The sequence below is a fragment of the Portunus trituberculatus genome, chromosome 34 (genome assembly GCF_017591435.1).
Source record: "Portunus trituberculatus isolate SZX2019 chromosome 34, ASM1759143v1, whole genome shotgun sequence".
Classification (NCBI taxonomy): domain Eukaryota; kingdom Metazoa; phylum Arthropoda; class Malacostraca; order Decapoda; family Portunidae; genus Portunus; species Portunus trituberculatus.
The window spans coordinates 8,144,317-8,169,316 of record NC_059288.1 but is presented as its reverse complement, the minus strand read 5'-3'; the positions used below and the strand labels follow the sequence as shown (position 1 = coordinate 8,169,316).

General features: G+C 43.8%; 2 protein-coding genes, 1 long non-coding RNA gene and 1 other non-coding gene across 6 annotated transcripts in view; 3 read left to right on the top strand and 1 right to left on the bottom strand.

Moving 5' to 3' along the window:
- Window positions 1–3,382, bottom strand: part of LOC123512685 (serine/threonine-protein kinase OSR1-like) — an 87,620-nt gene extending 84,238 nt beyond the window's left edge. For 2 of the 3 annotated variants that reach the window (XM_045269187.1, XM_045269190.1), the window contains exon 1: window positions 3,251–3,381. The gene's annotated coding sequence lies outside the window, so the exon portion shown is untranslated. Of the gene's footprint in view, window positions 1–3,250 lie in introns of all 3 variants that reach the window. The other variant, XM_045269188.1, reaches the window with a different exon arrangement.
- A 5,518-nt stretch (window positions 3,383–8,900) lies between these two features.
- LOC123512668 (glutathione S-transferase theta-1-like) lies at window positions 8,901–12,869 on the top strand. The gene is given in 5 exon segments (XM_045269161.1): window positions 8,901–9,105; window positions 9,107–9,176; window positions 11,141–11,228; window positions 11,748–11,898; window positions 12,437–12,869. Coding segments are annotated over 5 exon segments (669 nt in total). The 5' UTR covers window positions 8,901–9,057; the 3' UTR covers window positions 12,749–12,869.
- Window positions 12,870–14,742: 1,873 nt separating this feature from the next.
- Window positions 14,743–22,316, top strand: LOC123512669. Its single transcript, XR_006677160.1, has 2 exons — window positions 14,743–14,877; window positions 22,283–22,316. It is a non-coding gene; the product is annotated as an uncharacterized LOC123512669 (long non-coding RNA).
- A 253-nt stretch (window positions 22,317–22,569) lies between these two features.
- Trnak-cuu lies at window positions 22,570–22,642 on the top strand. The gene has a single exon. It is a non-coding gene; the product is annotated as a tRNA-Lys (tRNA).
- Window positions 22,643–25,000: the final 2,358 nt, after the last annotated feature.

Below are 25,000 nucleotides of genomic sequence, written 5' to 3'. Positions count from 1 at the left end.
AAAGCATTGCCCAGAGACAAGAGACGAGTATTACCAGGTGTTCAAGTGTCCTCAGCTGATTCAATTACAGTATTATGGTCCCTCACTGAACATAGATACCCTTAGCACCAGTGTGATTCCTTACTTTTGGTATATTTCTTTATTATATTATAGCTTAACTTCCCTTCATAACCATGCCGCGTTTTCATATTCATTCTGGTTACTATTTGGTGATTTCATACAGCTTCAGAAATTCATGTGGGGATTGAAGTAGTAAAGAGTCTGGCCATTTATCTTTTGACCTCCGTAGACCCTTCCTAATGTCAATAAAATCGTCTAATAACACCCAAAAATCAAGTTATAAAAAGTGTCCTAATACTGAAGGGGTTAAAAGAGAAGTTATAGTATACACAGAGCGGGTCCAGTCCTGACCATTGCAATATATTCTTCTTTTTTACATCACTGCATTCAGGTCCTACTAATGCTTCAGCTTACTGGACGTGGTTTTAATGCTGTATAAATTATGTAAATGTGAAGACCCGTAGAGCCAAATACATATCAGTCAATCAATTGATCAATCTCCTCTGTCCGTGTCCCTGGAATGAGTGAGGGGTTGGTGCCACGAACAAGTCTCCTGCAGTTGTTTTTATCCATTACATTTTCCTGTGTGCCTCCTGTCCAACTACTACTGCTACTACTACTACTACTACTTGAGAGTCATGACTACTGATTCTACTATTCCATCCCTCCATCCCCGCTCTATCTTCTCCTCAATCTTCTTCCCCTAACTCGTTTTCTCCACGCTCATTTAATCAGTTCCTGCTCTTCTCTTCCTCCTGAGTGGTCAGTTGTCCGCTATTTGTCCACGGTAATCGTAGTGGCTTCCTCGATCAGCAGGCGTCACAGGTCAAGAGAAGCGATATATTGTGAAAGTCAACTCATGTGAATACTCTTTTAATTCCTTCAACACTGGGACACATTTTTACCTTGAGATTTATGTGTGATCTATGGAGGTGCAAAAGATTAATAGCCAGAGTCTTCACTACTTTAATCCTGCACATCAGTTTCTGAAGCGCTATAAAATCACCAAATATGAAGTAGAATGAAATATGGAAATACGTTGGTACTTAAAGGGTTAAGCATTTACTACATGTACGGGCCAAGTGGGAGCATAGGAAAGTGAAGGTAACAGGACGAAAAGGAAAAAGAAAATGATGATACAAAACAAGAGAAAAATACGAGGACGATGAAGAGAAGTTAAAGAAGGAGAATGAATTCGTGAGAGGAAGAGAAGGAGGAGGAGGAGGAGGATGAGGAGGTCAGGAGTGATGTAGAGACACCTGTCTACCCTAGTTAATTAATCCACCTCCCCTCATTCGTCTTAATTAACCCACTAAGGTAAGAAAAGGTGTTGCCGCGCGTGTGTGAAAAGAGTACGGCACACACACACACACACACACACACACACACACACACACACACACACACACACACACACACACACACACACACAGAGAGAGAGAGAGAGAGAGAGAGAGAGAGAGAGCGCCTTATGTATCAACTTGTCGTAAGCTGTGTTTAACGAGCTCTCTCTCTCTCTCTCTCTCTCTCTCTCTCTCTCTCTGCTTTCTATGACGTTTCCAATTAGACAAAGTAATACTAGAAGGACACACACACACACACACACACACACACACACACACACACACACACACACAAAAAGAAAACTGAATAAAAAGGGAAACGAAAAGAACAAGAAATCAATACAGTGGTTTAGCGAATTCTCTTAATTAGTAACATGATTCCACTTCATTTTACTCGCCACCACAACCCCCTCACCTCACCCCTTCCCCCTCCACAGACCACCAGCCTCCACCCTCCACTTACTCCACTCTTAGGCTAACCAACCACCTCTAACATCTTCCTAACTAACTATTAACCTTCCACCCCATCCATATAGAGAACTCCAACCAAGTTTCCTCCACCTCTTCTTCCTCCTCCTCCACCTCCTCCTTCTCCTCCTCCATTCAACCTCTCATCCACTCCGTCATCTTTGCCTCTCTCTTCACCCACTGCAATCCATCACAGGCGTCCCTCCACCTTCCACCCTCCATCTTCCCTCGTCCACCACGCCCCCTTCCCGCCCCTCCAATCCACTCTCCTGCGCCCACACACGTTGCTTTCTCGTGTTTATATGATACTTTTGCGTATGTGTGTGTGTGTGTGTGTGTGTGTGTGTGTGTGTGTGTGTGTGTGTGTGTGTGGCTATTCAAATGAGCATACATATATACCATCACCACTAATACACCCACGCACTAAAATTCCCTCTCTCTCTCTCTCTCTCTCTCTTTCTCTCGACCTTTTCCCTACCCGTGCGAAGGTCGGAAGAGGTGAAGCAATGAAATGGTTCTTAGATAGGAGAAATTGCGAAAGAAGAAGAAGAAGAAGAAGAAGAAGAAGAAGAAGAAGAAGAAGAAAAGAAGAAAAAGAAGAAGCAGAAGAAGAAGAAAAAGAAGCTTTAGAAGATGATAAAACAGAAAAAGAAAATTAGAAGTTATGAAAGGAAAGCAAGAAGAAAAAGAAGAGCAAGAGGAACATACAGCATGGAAGATGAAATAGAGGAAGAGGAGGAGGAGGAGGAGGAGGAGGATGAAGAGGAGGAGGATTGAGGAAAGAAAAGAGGAGTAGGAGGAGGATCAAGAGGAAAGGAAGACTGCGTAGGTGTTTCTTAAATCCTCCGACACACACACACACACACACACACACACACACACACTGACTGAATTCTCAATACTTCATAATATTGACGAGAGAGAGAGAGAGAGAGAGAGAGAGAGAGAGAGAGAGAGAGAGAGAGAGAGAGATAATACATTACATGCATTAGCAGTAATAGTAGTATTTGTTGTGTCAATAGCAACAGTAGCAGAAGCAAAAGTAGTAATAGTAGTAATTGATCTTGGAGGAGGAGGAGGAAGAGGAGGAAGAGGAGGAAGAGGAGGGGAAGAAGAGTATTAGGTTTGGGCGTTATGAGCATATGGTTGCCGCCTCCATACATACATATATACACACGCACGCACAGCCACACATACGCACGCACACACAAGCACACAAACACTCACGCACGGACATCTAAAACGCTGGAAAACCCTCCAGAAAACAATCAAAATAACAAATATGAAAACCCAAACAGTTTCGAAGCACAAAATAATAACAAGACAAAACTCACACTAACATCAACAAAATACAATGACACACTTCTGACAACACTTACATGGAAACGCACATGCAGTAGTAGTGTGTGTACGTGAAGTGCTAAAGCCGCCACGCACACGCAACGACAAGAGTACACACGTCAGAGGAGAGGCAGCGACGCACAACCTTCCCTCACAAAAGACAATCGCACACTGAGTCGGTGACGGGCAGAGGTGGGCGGGGCTGGCACTGTGGCTGGGATGGGAGGAGGTTGCGAAGCTGCGGAAAAAGTCCAACCTGAGACTCCACATGTTTTTTCTTTTTTTCTACGCTATTTACAAGGGAATTACAGACTCCCCGCTGCCCTACATTTGGTGGAAGACGAGAGACACGTATGGTGTTTTTTCTCACGTGGAATGCAAGTAGCTGAAGCCATGAGGGAGGTTTCATGGGGCGAGGAGCGTAATGTTTATTGCTCGTGTATGAAAGACTTCCCAGCATGGCGTGTGTTGGAACTTATGCTGGACTCTTCTGGCTGCATCCCGACTGCTTTCAAGAGGAGACAAATTGAAGATACATGAGTTTTTATATTTTCTAGTGACATTGATAAGATTTCTACGTTATCATCAGGAGAAACGATAAAGATCCCGGCTAATCATCTCTGTGCCTTTTGAAAACAGTTGTGGTGAGAGAGCAAAGCGTTTCAGAACACAGGCTAGTCATTCAGTCTACCAGGATTCGTATTCAGAAACGTTTTTGGTCTCTCACCACGACTGCTTTCCAAGGCCACAGAGATGATTAGCGGGATTCTCAACAGTGTTTCTCCGGCTAATAATGCAGAAATCCTGTCAATCTGCCTCTAGAACAGTAAAATCATCTTAAAAATTACTCTTCTTTCTCACTACGACAATTTTCCAAAGCGAGAGATGATTTGCTGGGTTTTCAAGACTGCTTCTCCGGCTGATAATGTAGAAATCTTGTCACTCCGCCTCTAGAACCGTAAAAACATCTTAAAAATCACTTTCTCACTATGACAATTTTCCAAGGAGAGAGATGATTTCCTGAGTTTTCAAGGCTGCTTCTCCAGCTAATAATGCAGAAATCTTGTCAGTCTGCCTTTAGAACCGTAAAAACATCTTAAAAAGCGCTCTTCTTTCTCACTACGACTATTTTGCAAGGCCACCGAGATGACTAGCGAGGTTTTCAAGAGTGTTTCTTTGGCTAATAATGCAGCAATCTTGTCACTCTGCCTCTAGAATAGTAAAAGCACCTTATAAAACGCGAGTACATTTAAATAACCCTCTTGAAATAGTGAAGGTGAAGCATGGAAGTGTTTGAGAATACGAGCCTTGGTAACACACGCACTTCAGTTAGTGTATTGTATGGAATGGCGACTTTAAAAAGGGATTGAGTTTGATGTTTCTAGCCAAGCAGGTGTAGAGTACAGAGTGTGGCGGAAGGTCAGGTCAGGTCAGGTCAAGCGTAGGTCGGGAAGCTTGACCTTTGTATCGGCGCTTCCCTGATGTCGTTTCTTTTTATTTTGTTCTGTCCATCAAGTTCTTCCGCTCACTTTCTCTCTTCTTCCACTCTTCATACACTATTTCCTTCTTTTCTTGTACCCTTAGATTGTCAGCAAGGTAATGGTCCTATAATATTTCCTTCTTCGCTGACTTACTTCTTCCAAACTTCATACACTATTTTCTTCTCTTGTGTCCTTAGATTGTCAAAAAAGTAATGGTCCTATAATGTTTTCTTCATCTTCGTTGATTTTCTCTCTTTCCTATTTATCCATACTGTTTCCTTCTTCTCTTGTGTCCTTAGATTGTCAAAAAAGTTACTGTTTTATATTATTTTCTTCTTCGCTGATTTTCTCTCTTCTTCCACATCTCATACAATATTTCCTTCTTCTCTTGTGTCCTTAGATTCTCACAAAGGAAAGGTCCAGTGAGTTGACGGCCCGAAAAGCTGTACTCTAGACAAAACATCGACTCGGTAATGACTCAAATTACTCTAAAGGTAATCGAGACAAAGAACCATGAATAACATTGAAATTCAAGAAATGGCTGAATAAATAAGTCATTAACCCCTACAATACTGGGACCCATTTTTACCTTCGGTTTGGATGTAACTACACGATTTTATTACATTAGGAAGGGTCTATGGAAGTCAGAGGATTAATGGCCACAGTCTTCATTAATTCCCCACATGAGTTTCTGAAGCGGTACAAAATCACCAAATAGTAAGCAAAATGTATATGGAAACGCGTCATATACTGAAGGGGTTAAGGTGTTTTTACATTTCTAGAGGCACATTAACAAGACTTCTGCATTATTGACTGGAGAAACTCTCATGAAAATCCCGCTAATCATCTCTGTAACCTTGGAAAATAGTTGTGGTGAGAGAGCTAAGCGATTCATACGGGCTATAATGTATCAGCGCATTACATCAACCAACCAAACTACCATGCCAAGCACGCAACCAAACCCTCCACCAGTACTATCCCAGGTCAGCTACGCAGGCCAGGGTCGCGGAGACAGCAGAGCATCGTGAAAGGCAGCGCTATACACAGAGGGACACTTTTGCAAGCCATTTCAATAAGAGTAGTGGCCGTTGCTTTGTCTCCTGCCTGAGGGAACCTTTGTCATTTTGAAGGGAGAGGTTTGGAAAAATGAGAAAATGTTATCCTTTTGTGTCCCATACTGAAAGAGAGGGACAGAGAGAGAGAGAGAGAGAGAGAGAGAGGACGAAGCAACGAAATGAAGTACGAATGGAGGGAAAGACGGAAGAGTTGGAGGAAAGGAGAAGCGGAGAAAGAGGAAGAGAGGAACGGAGTTAAGGGGGGAGGCATGACGCATGGAGATGAAGGGGAGGAAAAGGAATACGAAAGAGAGAGAAGATAAAAGTGACAGGGAAGGAAGGAGGGAAGGAAAGAAGGATAAGAAGTGAAAGAGATTATCTTAAGCCGACATATGGACGGAGAGAGAGAGAGAGAGAGAGAGAGAGAGAGAGAGAGAGAGAGAGAGAGAGAGAGAGAGAGAGAGAGAGAGAGAGAGATAGTGTAGGGTGGAGGGGGAGAGCATGTAGATAACAGAGCTCGGTCCACATTTCTATAGGCTTATACAGACAGGCCTATTTATCTGGGTGATTAATGGCAAGGAGGCTGCGAGCAGTGGTGGTGATTTGTGGTGAAGTAGTAGTAGTAGTAGTAGTAGTAGTAGTAGTAGTAGTAGTAGTAGTAGTAGTAGTAAAAGTAGTAGTAGTAGTAGTAGTAGTAGTAGTAGTAGTAGTAGTAGTAGTAGTAGCAGTAGTAGTGGTAGTAGCAGTAGTAGTAGTAGTAGCAGCAGTAGTAGTAGTAGTAGTAGTAGCAGTAGTAGTAGTAGTAGCAGTAGTAGTAGTAGTAGTAGCAGTAGTAGTAGTAGTAGTAGTAGTAGTAGTAGTAGTAGTAGTAGTAGTAGTAGAAGTAAAAGAACATTACGAATAAAAGACTATTGATATATGTAGCAAACTTTGCCCTCTCTCTCTCTCTCTCTTACACGGCAAAAAATTCGTATCGTAAAATCCAAAATAACATCTCACACACATACACACACACACACACCCGGTAGCTCAGTGGTTAGAGCGCTGGCTTCACAAGCCAGAGGACCGGCCGGGTGGAGATATTTGGGTGTCTCCTTTCACGTGTAGCCCCTGTTCACCTAGCAGTGAGTAGGTACGGGATGTATATCGAGGAGTTGTGACCTTGTTGTCCCGGTGTGTGGTGTGTGCCTGGTCTCAGGCCTATCCGAAGATCGGAAATAATGAGCTCTGAGCTCGTTCCGTAGGGTAACGTCTGGCTGTCTCGTCAGAGACTGCAGCAGATCAAACAAACAAACAGTGAAACACACACACACACAGCATCAAAAGTCATGATAAACAAAACAAAACAACATTCTTGCCATTCATAAGACAAGCATGCAGCTATTGCGTCTTCATTTGCTACACACACACACACACACACACACACACACACATGAATGCTAAAATGTTTACTGAGCAGGAATAAAAAAAAAATCTCAATGCGTAAACTAGAAAGGGCTTGATCTTTATATTCCTTAACTAATCAGATTTTGCCTCAATCATTGGAGAAGGATACGTAACGAGTGCTAAAGGTGCAGCGCGGAACACGAACAAAGGGATTCTGCCTCACATAACCCTGAAATTCTATACCATAATGAAGTAAATAGAGGAAGAAAGATGCAATAGTTGAAATACTCGACAGTGATTGAGTGTGAAATAAAAAATGCGAAAAAAAATCGAGTATGTAAAGGGATAACAATTGTGAGATCCATTTGGTAGCTAAACGTGGTAATTAAAGACACGTTGTGATATTGTAAAGAAATTATTATTATTAACCCCTTTCAGTACTGAGACGCATTTTTACCTTGATTTTTAGGTATGATTAGACGATTTTATTTGCTTTAGGAAAGGTATATAGAGGTAAGAATATTAATGGCCAGAGTCTTCATTGTTCTAATATCAATATATGTTTCTGAAGCTTTATAAAATTGCCAAATAATAAACAGAATGAATATGAAAACACGTCCTGCAACTGAAGAGATTAAGTGTGTGTGTGTGTGTGTGTGTGTGTGTGTGTGTGTGTGTGTGTGTGTGTGTGTGTGTGTGTGTGTGTGTGTGTGTGTGTGTGTGCTGGACCTCACAGAAATATCACGTCCAAATCGGGGTGGCTGGAATCCATTCTTCTAAGGTTACTCATTAAAGTTTCACACACCACCGTTTTCTATCATGGACCTTGCGTGGTGAGCTTAGCTAAATACAGCTGGTATTGTGCATAGCAACTGTGTGTGTGTGTGTGTAATTCACCTCGGTTATCTGCTGGTCATCCAACCAGTCTTCCCCATTACGGAACGAGCTCAGAGCTCATAGACCGATCTTCGGGTAGGACTGAGACTACATCAACACACAACACACACCGGGAAGCGAGGCCACAACCCCTCTAGTTACATCCCGTACCTATTTACTGCTAGGTGAACAAGGACCACACATTAAGAGTCTTGCCCATTTGCCTCGCCGCTTACCGGGACTCGAACCCGGCCCTCTCGATTGTGAGTCGAGCCAGCTAACCACTACACTACGCGGTGTGTGTGTGTGTGTGTGTGTGTGTGTGTGTGTGTGTGTGTGTGTGTGTGTACAAGCGCGTTAATAATACTGTGATTGGTCTAAAAATAGACAGATACATCACACCACCACCACCACCACCACCACTACTACTACTACTGCTACTACTACTACTATTACTATTGGACACCTTCTGCTGTGTAAAGTCAGTATAGACATGAACGTTGAATAATGATGAACGAAAATGAAAGAAAAGTGACAACAAATACACCTTGAGGACCTCAAATTGGTATCTATCAACATCATCCACAAACATATCAGCTAAAAAATACAGAATTCCTGAGTGGCACCCAAGCAGGAGTAGCTTCTCGAGACTGTCCTAACGCCAAGCAAACACGTCGTAAGAGAGTCAATGAAGTGATACCAAAAAGGAAACGAAACGCTATGAAATATTGGCACTGAATAACAAAAAACAGCCATTTAACACCTAAGAAGCAAGGGGAAAATTGAATCATCAGCAATGGGAGACTAAAAACACAAGTAGCAACAAGGAGATAACGAGAGCAATAAGATACCAACACTGACAGACAGGAAGAACCGTCTAGCAACTCAGCATCACTCAACCGTACGCCAGGCAGTAAAAGACCCCAACAGACACCGCCACCGCCAACTCAGCCATTCCAGCATCTCACCGCCTGTTGTAATACCGCTACACTCACCGCCTCGCACTCGCAGTCTTCCACAGTTCAACCGCCCGATATCCCGCTAGCCATGTCCGCCAGCCTTACTCTCTACATTGACTACGTGTCCCAGCCTTCCTCGTTCCCTAGTGTTTCTGTGTAGGGCTATTAAGGCGCCCCACCAGGAGAAGGTAGTCAGTCTGGTGAAAGGTGAGTGTATTCTTAAACCCTTTAGTTGTATGATGAGTTTTGACTGTTTTCATATTCATTCTGCTTAATATTTGGTGATTTTGTACGGTTTCAGAATCTTATGTTGGGGTTGAAATACTGAAGACTCTAGCCATTAGTCTTTCTGATCTCCATAGACCTTTCCTAATATAAATAAAATCGTCTAATCGTACACAAAATTTAGAGGTAAAAATGTATCTCAGTACTGAAGGGGTTAAGATCTTTGTGTAATTCACCACGGTCGTCTGCTTGTCACCCAGCCAATCTTCCCCATTACGGAGCGAGCTCAGAGCTCATAAACCGATCTTCGGGTAGGACTGAGACCACAACACACTCCACACACCGGAACAGCGAGGCCACAACCCCATGAGTTACATCCCGTACCTATTTACTGCTAGGTGAACAGGGGCCACACATTAAGAAGCTTGCCCATTTGCCTCGCCGCTTACCGGGACTCGAACCCGGCCCTCTCGATTGTGAGTCGAGCGTGCTAACCACTACACTACACGGTGTGTATGTGTGTGTGTGTGTGTGTGTGTGTGTGTGTGTGTGTGTGTGTGTGTGTGCATTCTCAACCTCTCGAAACAGTCTAAGAACCCAAAACCACACCATAATATAACGATACCTAACCTTCACTTGTTCATTATAATTTTCTAGAACACTATTTTCTCTAAGCATCACCACGGTCCAATAACTCTCAGATCTCACAGTGTCTAGAACAGGAATACTTAGAACCCTTTAGTCATTACCTCCAACTCTGCATAATCCATCTAGCTATTCCCTTGTAGACCGGAACCTCAATAAGCATTTTCTCACTCCCTTTCATTTGTCTTGCCCGAATCTCTAACAAAAACCAAAGATATAAAACTGCTAATATTTCCTTTTAACCCCTTCAATACTAGAACACATTTTTTACCTTGAGATTTGTGTACGATAAGATCATTTTATTGACATTAGGAAGGGTCTATGAAGATCAGAAGATAAATAGCCAGAGTCTTCACTATTTTTATCCCTCTAAATGAAGTTATGAAGCTGTACAAAATCACTAAATAGTAAGCAGAATGAATATGAAAACACACCATGCTACTGAAGGCGTTGAAATTGGTAACCCGTTTCCCTGGACTACAGAAAACCAAAGCTGTAGATCGCCAGTCTAACCTAAGCCAGCATTACACCGTTAGCAAACTTTCCAACATTCTTCGTCCACCACAAGGAAGGAGCAAAAAATCAGCAGAGTCACGGAAGCACTTGTCATGCCTTGTCACGCCTGTCCGCTATGTTCCACTGTGTTCCGTGTAGTGTGAAGGGCGAAGCGAGGGAGGGAGGGAGGGAGGGAGAAAGGGAGAGAGGCTGACAATGAGGTTTAAGAATGTTTTGTGATGCAGTGTGAGTATTAGTCATGTGAGAGAGAGAGAGAGAGAGAGAGAGAGAGAGAGAGAGAGAGAGAGAGAGAGAGAGAGAGAGAGAGAGAGAGAGAGAGAGAGAGAGAGAGAGAGAGAGAGAGAGAGAGAGAGAGAGAGAGAGAGAGAGAGAGAGAGAGAGAGAGAGAGAGAGAGAGAGAAAGAGAGACAGACAGACAGACAGACAGACACAGAGAAAGAACACACACACACACACACACACACACACACACACACACACACACACACACACACACCATCAACAAGTCAAAACCATAACAACAAACATGAGCAAACACTTCAAGCTTACTGAGATATAATTTATGATCGAATGTTTATAAGAAAATACTTATGACAACACTATTGACCTCTAAGGAACCTGCTGGGAAATAAGTGTGCCTTTTTTTGTGTTGTTGTTGGTATCCTTGGTCAGTTTCCCCTCTTACATATTAGAAAAAGACGAAATCGCTTCAGATCTTACCAGGTGAAAGTAGTTTTGTTTACGTATCAGTGGAGAGCAAGTAATGAACTGTATGAGCATTGCAGGGGAGCACCAGAACAAGGCTTACGCCGACGTCAACCCCTTCAAGAAAGTCCCGGCGGTGCAGGATGGAGACTTGCTTATCCTAGAGAGGTGAGTATTGGGTTGGCTGTGGAGAGCGTTGGGCTTCACCTGCACCAAACTGTTGTTGTCTTTACCTTTACCACTCACTCTTCAAAAAAGTTTTAATCGCTCAGTCAGTCAGTCATTCGTTCAGCCAGTCAGTCAGTCTTTCAGTCAGTCAATCAGTCAATTAGTCAGTCAGTCAGTCAGTAAGTCAGTCAATCAGCCAGTTAATCAGTCAATCAGTCAGCCAGTAATTCAGTCAGTTGGTCAGTCACTCAGTCTGTCAATAAGTCAGTCATTCAGCCACTCAATCAGCCAATCATTCAGTCGGTCAATCAGTCAGTCAATCGATCAATCAGTCAATCAGTCAGTCAACCAATCAGCCAATCAGTTAGCCAGTCAATCAACCAGTCAATCAGTCAGCGAGCCAATCAGTCAGCCAGTCAATCAATCAGTCAGTTGGTCAATCAGTTAGCCATTCAGTCATCAAGCCAGCCAGCCAGTCAACCAGCCACCCAACCACAGCCTTCCTGTTTCTCCCTGAAGTTGCTCTGCCCTGCGGTACATCGCTAGCAAGTATGACGCGGCCGGCACCTGGTACCCCTCTGACCTGAAGACGCGCTGCAAGGTGGATGAGTACCTGGACTGGCAACACCTCAACACCAGAGCTCACGGCGTCGGCTACTACATGAACAAGGTGCGTGTGTGTATGTGTGTTTGATCTTGTCACTCTCCATCTCCTCCACAGCCTGTCACTGCCACGCATCCCAATGTACTGTACGTGTAGCGAATGTTGATTGTGAGAGTGAAGAGCAAAGGCGGTGTCCACACTCCTGTAGGTGTTGTCTATTGTATCCAGCAGTTTAGAGTCACTCATATCAAGCAGAACATCCTTACAGGGACTGATAAATGGTCTGTTGGATGAGACCTTTGAGCGCCCTTATTCAGATACAACTTCCTCTCTCTCTACAATTTTCCTAGGCCACAAAGACGACTAGCCAGATTTTCAAGACCGTTTCTACTTAAAATAAACTAGAAACCTTGCTTATCCATCACCAAAACCATAAAGATATCCTTAGAAACACGAGTATCTTCAACAAGAGCCTTTGTAAAGCAGTGATGGCGGGAGAGCAAAGCGTGTCAGAATACGAATGATCCACTTCAATACCTCACTAATGATCAACAACACTGCCACTTCAGGAATGTTAATCAACACTCGAACTCCTCCACGGCAGGTGTTGGTACCCATGATGAAGGGCTCACCACCAGACATGGCATTGGTGGAGAAACACGAGAAGGAGATGGGCCGCGTGGAGGAGCTCTTTGCCAGCTACTTCCTGGGCGACAAGCCGTTCATCACTGGCAACACACCCACCATCGCGGATCTGCAGGCGGCCACGGAGTTTGAGCAGCCCCAAGCAGCAGGGTACACGTTGGCCAAGACCACGAAGGAGTACCTGGAGAGGGTGAGGGAGGCGGTGGGCGCAGAGATGTACGACTCACTGCACGAGGCGCCCAAGGAACTGGCGAAGAAGGCGCTGCAGTGATGTGGGGTTTGTGATTGGTGATTTGGTGATTCCTTTCTCTCTCTCTCTCTCTCTCTCTCTCTCTCTCGCGTTTTGCTTGTTTGTTAGTGATTCGTGGGTGCAAATACAGGTTTCTCAAAGATTTAGTTTTTTTCTATCTCCATTACGTTTTTTTTTTTTTTTTTTTTGTGTGTGTGTGTGTGTGTGTGTGTGTGTGTGTGTGTGTGTGTGTGACCAAGTGCATTCTCTCTCTCTCTCTCTCTCTCTCTCTCTCTCTCTCTCTCTCTCTCTCTCTCTCTCTCTCTCTCTTAGATTAAAGGGGCTTGTAAAATTATGAACTTGATTAAAACTCGTTTATTTCTAATCACTATACATTATAGGAGAGAGAGAGAGAGAGAGAGAGAGAGAGAGAGAGAGAGAGAGAGAGAGAGAGAGAGAGAGAGAGAGAGAGAGACAGAGACAGAAACCTAACACTCGACTTCAGAACACTGGCAGTATCCCTTGCTCCACACAGTTCAGAGTCAGGCAAGGCTCACACCACAGGAGACACCAGTGAGAGAGCCAGCCGAGCCCTCAGTGCGCCGAGAGGAGACGCCGCCGCCGTAACATGAAGATGGCGGTGACTGTGATGCGTGAAGATGGAAAAAAAAACTAACTACTGAAAATTTATCCAGATGTTTCAGTGGTGTGCGCTTGCGTGGGCGTGGATTGCGTGATTGAGCGATTTTTGACTCAAACACGCCTGCACGCACTCACGCACGCGTTGGTGATGAGCGTGATTGTGGTGGTGGTGATGGTGATGGTGGTGGTTGTGGGTCTTGTTGGGGCGTGGCGCAGTGTCGGCATGGCGGGCGTGGCGTGGCACCAGTGAGGCACCCACGCATCCCACCCTGCACTGACAGTCTGGCCACCATTCCCCGTTTTCTTTACAATTACTTACAATTTCACAGCAATACATCGATACTTTCCACACATCCTTTAAAGGTTACAGAAATGAACTTGTCTTTGCATTTTTAACACTTTTTTTTTATATAAAATTTAAAGCGAGCTTAAAACAATACTTCACATGAAGGCCTTAAACTTACAAAATATAACACTTCGTTCTTTTTAACCATCATTATTATCATCATTAAGTCGAAGTTCTCTTTGTGTATGTCGTTATGTCGTCGTGCATTCTGTTCACTCGGTCAGAACACGTCTGCTCGTACGAGGAACAAAAGAGAGCACCGGGTGATGATTGAACCGCGAACCCATGAACTCCTCTGAAGACCCAGGCGTGAGGAATGACACAGAGGCTCCAATGTTACAAAGACACAGATTTATTGTATCCACGCGAGCTGGTGGTGGTGGTGGTGGTGGTGGTGAGGGCTAGTGTTGGTGGAGGCAGTCTGTTCGAGAGAGGAAAGAGAGAGAGAGAGAGAGAGAGAGAGAGAGAGAGAGAGAGAGAGAGAGAGAGAGAGAGAGAGAGAGAGAGAGAGAGAGAGCATGAAATTAGTTCTTCGTCACATATTTACGTTTGCGAAAAGTAATGAACTATGCACATTGTAAATATATAATGGGTATTGATATGATATAGCTCAGATAGGAAATAAAAAGCTAAACCACAGACCAACCTCTTAAGACAGTGTAAACTCTTCATATGACAATAATAATGATAATAATGATAATAATAATAATAATAATAATGATAATAATAATAATAATAATAATAATAATAATAAAATAATACAGAGATATGGAGTTAGAAAATACACTATAAATCTTAAAATATACCACTTTTTACTACTACAACTACAACAACTACTACAACATCTACTACTACCACTACTACTACCACCACTACAGCCTAAAACAAGCGCCAGTCACTCACAATTAAGCCACCTCGTAGTCAGCCCGACACGGTAACTCCTCACAGGTGGCAGGTGGGACGGACGGTCGGGGATATCGTGTTGAGGACCAGGGGGAAGGTGCTCTTCGGGTACACGGTGGGGCCGCTGTACTGGCTGGCGCTGCTACGGACTGGCAGGGACTCGGAGGCGCGGGGGCGGTGCTCCTCCCTGGTGATGTCTGAGGAGAGGAAGGAGGTGAGGTAGTGAGTCGAGATTGCTGGCCCAGAGAGAGAGAGAGAGAGAGAGAGAGAGAGAGAGAGAGTTGTTTCACGATATTTTATTTATTTCCTCAGATTAACTACAAGGATATACATGTTGTGTGTGTGTGTGTAATAAATAATAATAATAATAATATACGGTTTATTAATTTGGCAGTGCAACAAAAAATTTACACTGAAAATGTACAGGGGGACATTAAAACAATGAAATGCTTAACCTAACTATGAATCTGTGTGTGTGTGTGTGTGTGTGTGTGTGTGTGTGTGTGTGTGTGTGTGTGTGTGTGTGTGTGTGTGTGTGTGTGTGTGTACAACATAATAACATATTTCATTAGATATGCTAGTGTGTGTACGGTTTAGCATGCATGTCTTTGTATGTGCATCAGTGCGTGGGCGTGGGGCCGTGGGGTCTATCATACGGCCTTGAAGATAACCATACATGCATACATTCACATGTGTGTTTGTTTGTATGTGTGTGTGTGTGTGTGTGTGTGTGTGTGTGTGTGTGTGTGTGTGTGTGTGTGTGATAGGGCATAGCAGCACAGCACACTCACCCTTCAGGGACCTGTAGTAGTTGGACCAGAAGCGGGCCTTGGCGTCCATGGGGTAGCCGTTGGTGTGGGCGGCCAGCATGCGGGATGAGACAACCATGGCTGCGGTGTGGGCGTGGGCGCGGGCGTTGAAGTCGAGAGGGTCGCAGAAGAACCACTACCTGAAGGAGGCGAGGAGAGAAGGCACTGGGTCACATCAATGGTTCACCACAGAGACTATTGACTGTGTGTGTGTGTGTGTGTGTGTGTGTGTAAGAATTATATATTGAGCAAAAATATATAAGTTCTACGATATGTAATAATAACAGCAAGAAGAAGAAGAAGAAGAAAAGAAAAAAAAGAAGAAAATAAGAACAACAAGAACAAGAACAAGAACAAGAAGAAAAGAAGACAAAGAGAAGGAGGAGGAGGAGGAGGAGGAGGAGGAGGAGGAGGAGGAGAAATACGAACCACAACAACAATAATAAAAGATGTAGCATGTAATATTGTAGTACGTGGAAGCGCTCTCCTGAATCAATACCTCACAATTCCTGCGTGACTGGCAAGCGTGTGGCTCAAGCGTCTATACTCAACACAAAGTGACTGCACGACGCACCTCACTCTGGTATGCACATTTCCATAAATCATCGAACGGTAAACACGCAAGAGAGCAAATAAATGAAACGAGGGTAGAGTTTATGTAGGCCACAAAATAGATACAAAAATTAATATGGATCGCGTATCAAAGCCGGAAACAAAAGACTATCACTTCAAAAGCATTTAATCATTCAGACAACAAGAAAAAAACAAAGAAAAAGAAGGGAAGACATGCAGAAAAGAATCACAAACACACGAATATAAGAGTACAATACAAAAATCAATATGGATCACGTATCAAAGCCGGAAATAAAAGACGATCACATGAAAAGCACTCAATCTTTCATACAATAAGAAAAATAAATAAGGAAAAAAAAGAAGGAAAGACATGCAGAAAAGAATCACAAACACACGAAAACAAGAGTATACTTTAAATAAGCAAAGAGACAGGAAAGGAAGAGGTAGAAAAAAAAAAACCAGGATGACGCATTAACACACACGCAACAGGGTATAGGAAGGGAACACAATCGAATTATCTACTGAAAATAAGCAAAGAGAGCGGAAAGGAAGAGGCAGAAAAAAAACAGGATGACGAATAAACACACACGCAACAGGTTAGGTATAGGAAGGGAACACAATCTTGCTTTACGTAACTCTCTGGGCTGCCAAACAAAAGACAATCGCTGCGTCACGTCACACAAAACAGTTTCCTTCCTTCCTTTTCATTGACTGTTTCCTGCTAAACCAATCAAGCAAATTCCTTACCGCTGAAGAAACGAAGACGAGAGAGAAGGACAGGAGAGATAGATAGATAGAGAGAGAGAGAGAAAAGAGAGAGAGAAGGTGCATAGCCAAATTCCCTCCCTCCCTCCCCCCGTCCCTCCCTTCCACCCACAAACAACTAGAGCTTCTGGAAATAACTTGAGGCTAGAAAGACGGAAAGGAAGAAGGCTGTCTGAAGGTCACACACACACACACACACACACACACGTACAGACATTGGATACTGCTTCTTCACCACCTAAATTGTGCGAGGAAGAGGTGCCAAAAGGAGGAGGAGGAGGAGGAGGAGGAGGAGGAGGAGAGAAAAACAGATGTAGGATGAGCAACTGGAGGAAGACAAAAGACACAGAGGTAAGAACAGGAGGAGGAGGAGGAGGAGGAGGAGGAGGAGGAGGAGAAAAAAGGTGCCACCCTCTTTAACTATTCTTTCTCTCCTTCTCCCCTTTCTTCTCTCCCTCACACATCCCTCCCCTCCTCTCACACATTACTATACATTTAGGGCGCACATGGGATGAAGGAGGAGGGAGAGGGAGAGGGAGAGGGAGAGAGGGAGGGGAGGAGAGCTGATTATCTCCCCTCGGGAATGGCACAGAGAGAGAGAGAGAGAGAGAGAGAGAGAGAGAGAGAGAGAGAGAGAGAGAGAGAGAGAGAGATAATGTAGTAATGTATAAAAACAATGCTAATGTTAGTGATGAGTGTGTGTGTGTGTGTGTGTGTGTGTGTGTGTGTGTGTGTGTGTGTGTGTGTGTGTGTGTGTGTTTGGCAAAAAACAGGTGTGACGATTAAAGAAAATGTAGGTCAGGTAAATTTGGTATTATATTCTCTCTCTCTCTCTCTCTCTCTCTCTCTCTCTGTGTGTGTGTGTGTGTGTGTATTGTGTAATGTGCACCATATTAAGTAATGGCACACTGTTTGGCCACCAACACACACACACACACACACACACACACTCTCTCTCTCTCTCTCTCTCTCTCTCTCTCTCTCTCTCTCTCTCTCTCTCTCTCTCTCTCTCTCTCTGTTATCTTTTGGCTCCCACACACACACACACACACACACACACACACACACACACACACACACACAGAGTCGCTACATTTAGCACTGAATAAACAGCGAACTGCACCATCAAAAATCTCATAATTCTATCAGTTAAACATTACCATGGAGAGAGAGAGAGAGAGAGAGAGAGAGAGAGAGAGAGAGAGAGAGAGTAAACTTGGCGCCATTCCTGCTCACGTAAGCCAAACTAACACTTCATAAACTTTGACTTACGGGAACTCTAAACTATTTTAATTTTTCCTCCTTTCTTCCCCTCTTCATCTCTTGTTGGCTCTCCTTAGTCATCTTTTTTACCCTGTGTGTCTAACCTTCGCGCCAACATTGCAGAGGAGGAGGAGGAGGAGGAGGAGGAGGAGGAGGAGGAGGAGGAGGAGAAGGAGGAGGAGGAGAAGGAGAAGGGAAAAAGATGGTTGGTTCCTCTGCTCTCGTCACTTCCGGCTTAGATAATATTAGTGTTTCTCTCACTTTGCAGGTTAAGTAAGTCTCTCTCTCTCTCTCTCTCTCTCTCTCTCTCTCTCTCTCTCTCTCATGAATGTTTCCTTCGCGTGATCCAAACATTCTGAGTAGCATACATCAGATCAGACGCCGGTCAGTCCACAAGATCAAAAGGATTCCATCACGCAGTATCGGTTCAGCCACTTGACTGCTAATGACACCATGACATCCTCCTCACGGCTGGAATAACCAAACAGTAACTTACCGAGCAGGAGCAGCACTAAAGGCAGCAAGATCTACCAACTATTCTATCGTAATTGTGCAGGAAAATCACACTCGACTTGTGCCAGAGCCTTTGACTTCGCTTGAGTAGAACCAAGAGCATTGCAAGAGTCACGTACTGCAATATTGTCACGTCTTGGTCTTCACTGTGAGGCTTTTGGGTGAAGATGAGCAAAACTTGAGGCTTGTGTGTAACCTTGGCACTGCGTCTAATGAGTCGCACCACCGCAGTGTTACCAAATAAGGCGCCACCACCACCACCCCCGCCGCCGGGAGCTGATCCAAAGTGCGTGCGTGGGTTCTCAATACGCCGAGGAGAGGCTTAACTTTTTCATTACTGGGACACATTTTTACTTTGAGATTTGTGCACGATTAGACCATATTATTGACATTAGGAAGGATCTTTGGAGGTCAGAACATTAATGGCCACAGTCTTCACTATTTTAATCCGCCACATGAGTTTCTGAAGTTGTACAAAATCACCAAATAGTAAGCAGAATGAATATGGAAACGCGTCATGGTGCTGAAAAGCTTAACGATCCTTCTCGCACAGCCACCTTCACAGACGATGAGGAACAGTAATCCACCAAAGCAATGACAGTAAGAGGGGAAAACTGGCCAAGGGGAACATAAAACAAAAAATTAAAAGGCCCACGAAGTTATCAGTCCCTTGCAGGTCCGAGAGAGTTAGCCAAAAAAAAAAAATGTCTTGAAACCTTCTTAAATGAAGTCAAGTCATAGAAAGTTGGAAATAGAGAAGCAGGCAGAGAGTTCCAGAGTTGACCAGAGACACTTGCTGATTCAATTGAGTGCAAATACAGAGACTTGACTTGAAGTGCTTGACGAGACAGATGAGCGAGAATACAGAGAAAAGCAGACCATACGCAATAATAATCTACCGTCTCAATGACAATATGACACTTGCTGCTTTATTTCGAGTATCCCTAGACGAAATAATTGTACAAATACAGACACTTGATTTGAAATGCTTGACAGGATGAGCGAAAACAAAAGAATAGAATAGCGAGAGAAACACGGACGATAAGCAACACAAATCTACCGCAACAATGACAATATGACACTTGCTGCTTCATTTTGAGTAATCCTAGACGAAATAATTGTGCAAATACAGCCAGGTGAGCGAAAATAAAAGAATTGAATAGCTAGAGAAACACGGACAGAATATAAAGAAGCACACGAGGAGGCGGCAACACACAAGGCAACACTGACACTCGGGTACGATTCATCAAACGTTTCATCAACTAGTCTCTTCTCTTGCATCATTCCTAAGGTGTCATTCTGGGTTTCTGTCTGTCTATCATCTGTGCGGCGCCTCGTGTGTATTACCTGTCAGTTTCGTTAATGACCCTACGTAGAAAGAAGAGAAAATCATTGAAAAGGTTAAAAAATAGAATCAGAAACCTAGAAAGACAGCGAATAAGAAATGGAGGAAGAAATAAAAAAAGAGGAAAAATCTAAGAATTCAGAAAAGAAGATGAAAGAAGTTAAACAGAAAAGAATGATAATCCCTTCATAGAAAGAAGAGGAAAGCATTGAAAAGGTAAAAAAAAAAAAATAGAATCAGACACTTAAAAAGACAACAAATAAGAAATAAAGGAAGAAATTCGACAGAGAGAAAGAGAGAGAGAGAGAGAGAGAGAGAGAGAGAGAGAGAGAGAGAGAGAGAAGCAAGGAGTCCAGAAAAGAACAAGAAAAAAAATCAAACAGACAGGAAAAGTAATCAGGAAACTAGAACATCACAAGGAAGAATGAAGGAATGAAAGAAAACGAGGAAGACACACCCAACAGCCCACAGCCCATTCACAACCACAAGAGAGCAAGGAGGAGGAAGAGGAGGAAGCAGTCAACTGATACGCGTGCCAGGGAAGGAAAAATAGCAAGGTGACAGCCACTTAAGGGCAAGACATGTACCCTGTGACAGCTCCCCGCAGGCCTGGCACTGAGAAACGCGGAACTCAGGCATTCAGACAGGCAGGAATAATTTAGCAACACATTCAAGACGTCCATGGCAGAGTGAAAGCAGAGAGTTGAGGAAAGACTGACGGAGAAGCATAACCGAAACGAAAATTGGAGAATATAATCGGTACACACACACATAGACACGCGCATTACGTTTTCTGTTCAGTATCACCACCGACACAACACTGGAATAAATGAACACCTCGCGAAGGGGAAAAGGAAGGAAAAAGGAGGAGAAGAGGTGGATAGAAGAACAAGGAGAGGAGGAGAGAGATGAGAGAGAGAGAGGGAGGGATTCAGATAGGAAAAGGAAAGAAAGAGAGAAGCTGAAGATTAAACTAGCAAAGAGAACCAGAGAGAGAGAGAGAGAGAGAGAGAGAGAGAGAGAGAGACAGTACCCACCTCACAGCTGTAGATTGGCTGACGGCGGAGGATCTTAAGAGGAAACGAGGAGAGGTTACTCTTCTTATACCCTCTGTCACCCCCCTCGCTATCTCCTCCCTCCCTCTCCTCTGCCCAGTCACCTCTCCCTACCCTCTCCCTACCCTCTCCCTACTCTCTCCCTACCCTCTCCCTACTCTCTCCCCTCACCCTCGCACCCAAATTCCCCTCGAGTCCAGCCCACTTTCACGCCCACCAACCACCAGCCTTCCTTCGCCCACGGAGAGCCAATGAGAGCCCGCCACGTCAGAAGAGAGAAAAAGGAGGGAGAGTGTGGTAGAGTGTGAGAGAGAGAGAGAGAGAGAGAGAGAGAGAGAGAGAGAGAGAGAGAGAGAGAGAGAGAGAGAGTCTTGAGAAAGTGAATTTTCTTAGGAGTCAAATGTAGAAATTCTCTCTCTCTCTCTCTCTCTCTCTCTCTCTCTCTCTCTCTGGCATAATCTTCAGGTTTAGTAACTTTCGTATACGAGAAATTCAGTGACGATTACACACACACACACACACACACACACACACACACACACACACACACATACGTACCTTGACTCAACCTTCCTCTTGCACACACACACACACACACACACACACACACACACACGATAGTCAAATTGTAGGCATTCGTGTGTGTGTGTGTGTGTGTGTGTGTGTGTGTGTGTGTGTGTGTGTGTGTGTGTGTGTGTGTGTGTAGGTAACAATAAATGATAATATAAGTGAACAATACCGGCATTACACGAGGCCCTCTTCTTGGAAAAATAAAATTAAAAGTGGCTGTCTCAAAATAATATCTTCTGTGTTTGTTTACGAAAATATCAACGGTAGGCCGCTAACCCCAATTTGCAGAGAAAAAGAGAGAGAGAGAGAGAGAGAGAGAGAGAGAGAGAGAGAGAGAGAGAGAGAGAGAGAGAGAAAAGAGTGAAAGAAGAGAAAGAAGGGAGAAATAGTGTTAATAGCAAGGAGAAAGAAAGGATAAAGGGAAAATGGTAAGAAAGGAACGGAGGAAAGAAGGAAGGAAAGAAGAAAGGAAGCAAGCACGCAAGAAAGGAAGGAAGGAAAGAAGAGAGGAAGAAAATGAGCACCACCACCACCACCACCACTGCTACTACTACTACTACTACTATCACCACCCCCACCACGAGGCGTAATGGTACTGAACACACATCAACGTAACACTGGTGACTAATACAAGCACAAACACACGAGCGATACAATAAAACTAGCAATGAACGAAGTGAAGAAAGAAAGTATCACCTTTTCTTTCCAAGCTAAGAGAGAAGACTTGCATTTATTATTATATTTTATTTTGTTTATTTCCTCATTCTCTTATACCCACACCTGGCGGAATAGGAGAGAGAGAGAGAGAGAGAGAGAGAGAGAGAGAGAGAGAGAGAGAGAGAGAGAGAGAGAGAGAGAGGGTGAGTGTGTGTGTGAGATGCTTTCACTTGTGTTCTAGGACGAGGAAACAATATATGCTTTACTTAGCCTACTTCCCTAAAAGACGAGAGGAGTGTGTTCAAATTACTTCTTACTTTTTCCTTACTTTTTTGTTTTCATTTTTCTTCTGCTCTTCCTTCTGTCAATGTTTCACCTATTCTTACTATAATATATTTTGTTTATGTGATGGTGATACCAGTGCCCGGCTAGCTCAGTCGGTAGAGCACGAGACTCTTAATCTCGGGGTCGTGGGTTCGAGCCCCACGTTGGGCGAAGTGTTTTGTGGCAAAAACTCTGATCATTGTAAGGTCTGTATTCTGAGACCCTTTGCTCTCTCACCGTCACTACTTTCCAAAGGCTCCAGTTGAAGGTACTCGTGTTGTCTCGGTGGCTTTAGAAAATTGCCGTGGCGAGAGAGCAAAGTGTTTCAGAGAAAGGGCCTGAGATGCCCCACCACACAGGATGCCCCGGTGCGGGTGGCAGTGTGCACAGTATCTTATTCTAATTTCATTCTTTACAATAAAATATTCCGTGTCCTCGTTTTCTACAAGGCACAGTCTCGGTCAGGTGTGAAGGAGCCAGCTTGCTGCATTCACCTCCCCTGCGCCTCGCATTCTTCTCCCAAGCTATACGAGTAAGTCCGCCGCGCCGCTCACTGTCCTCACCTCAGCCCTCACCCTTGACTCACTCTTAGCTAACTCGAACACTGAACACTGAGGGAAAGCTGATCACAAAGGCACCTGGCCATTCTCTGACACTTCTGCACCAAACTTTTACTTTCAAAATCAGGTTATACGGGTTTTTAAGGGTGTTTTTACGGTTATAGTGGTAGATTAACAACCTTTTCACATTATTAACAGGAGAAGCAATCTTGCGAACTCAGGTAATCATTTCTATAGCCTTTGAAAATAGTAGTGGTGAGAGAGCTAGGCGAATAATAGCCTTGACTTTCTTTATCCCTGGCCTTATGTAATGAATTGCCGCCAAGACTCGTCATGTCATAAGATCCAGTGAACTCTCTGTAAGTAATCTGAATAGGAATCAATACATGAATAAATGAACCGCTTTACTTTTTCAGTATCATGACGCGCTTCCATATTCATTCTGCTTACTATTTGATGATTTTACACAGCTTCAGAAACTTAGTGAGGGATGAAAATAGTGAAGACTGTGGCCATTAATGTTCTGCCCTCCATAGACCTTTCCCAATGTCAATAAAATCATCTAATCATACACGAAACTCAAGATGGAAATGCGTCCCAGTACTGAAGGTGTTAAGATTCACGCGAACACCAAGACAGGCTGGAAATATGATAGACTCTGCCTTTGGATACGAAACATTTTGCTCGATATGACATCAATGCTCTGGACAACATTACGTGCATGGTGCCGTCCGACTCAGGCAGGCTCGTATTCTCAAATACTTCTGTGCTTCACCTCTACGGTTTCAAAAGTCTTTATCTAAATCTACGCAAATTTTTAAGGTGTTTTTACGGTTCTAGAGGCAGAGTGACAAAATTCCTCCATTATTAACAGGAAAACACTCTTGAAAACCCCGCTAATCATCTTTGTGGCCTTGGAAAATAGTCGTAGTGAGAGAGAAGAGCGATTTTTAAGAGTGTTTTATGGTTCTAGAGGCAGCGTGACAAAATTCCACCATAATTATCAGGAAAACACTCTTGAAAACCTCGCTAATCATCTCTGTGGCCTTGAAAATAGTCGTGATGAGAGGGCAAGGCGTTACTGAATACCAACATTAGTTTTCCTGGCTGAACATTACTGAAAGGGAGGTGGACAGATAGGCCGGGCTCTCCTCTACCGTCTGCCTTGACACTTGATTCACAGGCAGTAGTAAATAGTGCAGGAGATACCCTCGTTCTAGATCAGGTGGTGTGTTATCTAGTTCTCAAGCAATCTCTCTCTCTCTCTCTCTCTCTCTCTCTCTCTCTCTCTCTCTCTCTCTCTCTCTCTCTCTCTCTCTCTGGTTGGCTAGCTTTCCCAGTTACTCGAAAGAAACTTGATTAATATTAGTGTGGAATGTGTGAATGGAGAGGAGGAGGAGGAGGAGGAGGAGGAGGAGGAGGAGGAGGAGGAGGAGGAGGAGGAGGAGGAGGAGGAGGAGGAGGAGGAGGAGGAAAAGGAAAAGGAGGAGGAGGAGGAGGAGGAAAAGAAAAATGATAATATCGTTTTCATAATACAATCTACTTTCTTTGCAGATATACGTGGCTTTCCTACAACTTCAAATGTAAAAAAAAAAAAAAAAAAACTCAGATTGAAAAAGAAAAGAAGGAATTATATTTTGTTAAGCATCGACCGTGACTGTTTCATTCCTGAGCGTGACTCATCAAGGTGTTTGGGAGTCACGTGCTGGAGTGATGACCGCCTGCTCCACCCTCGCTGTGGGAGTCTACAGTTTACACCTTAGTTTACACAGCGCCATCTACGTCTGACACCCTCCACGTTCCATAGAAATAGTAGTAGTAGTAGTGGTAGTGGTGGTGGTAATAAAAGTAGGGGTAGTGGTAGTAGTAGTAGTAGTAGTAGTAGTAGTAGTAGTAGTAGTAGTAGTAGTAGTAGTAGTAGTAGTAGTAGTAGTAGTAGTAGTAGTAGTAGTAGTAGTAGTAGTAGTAG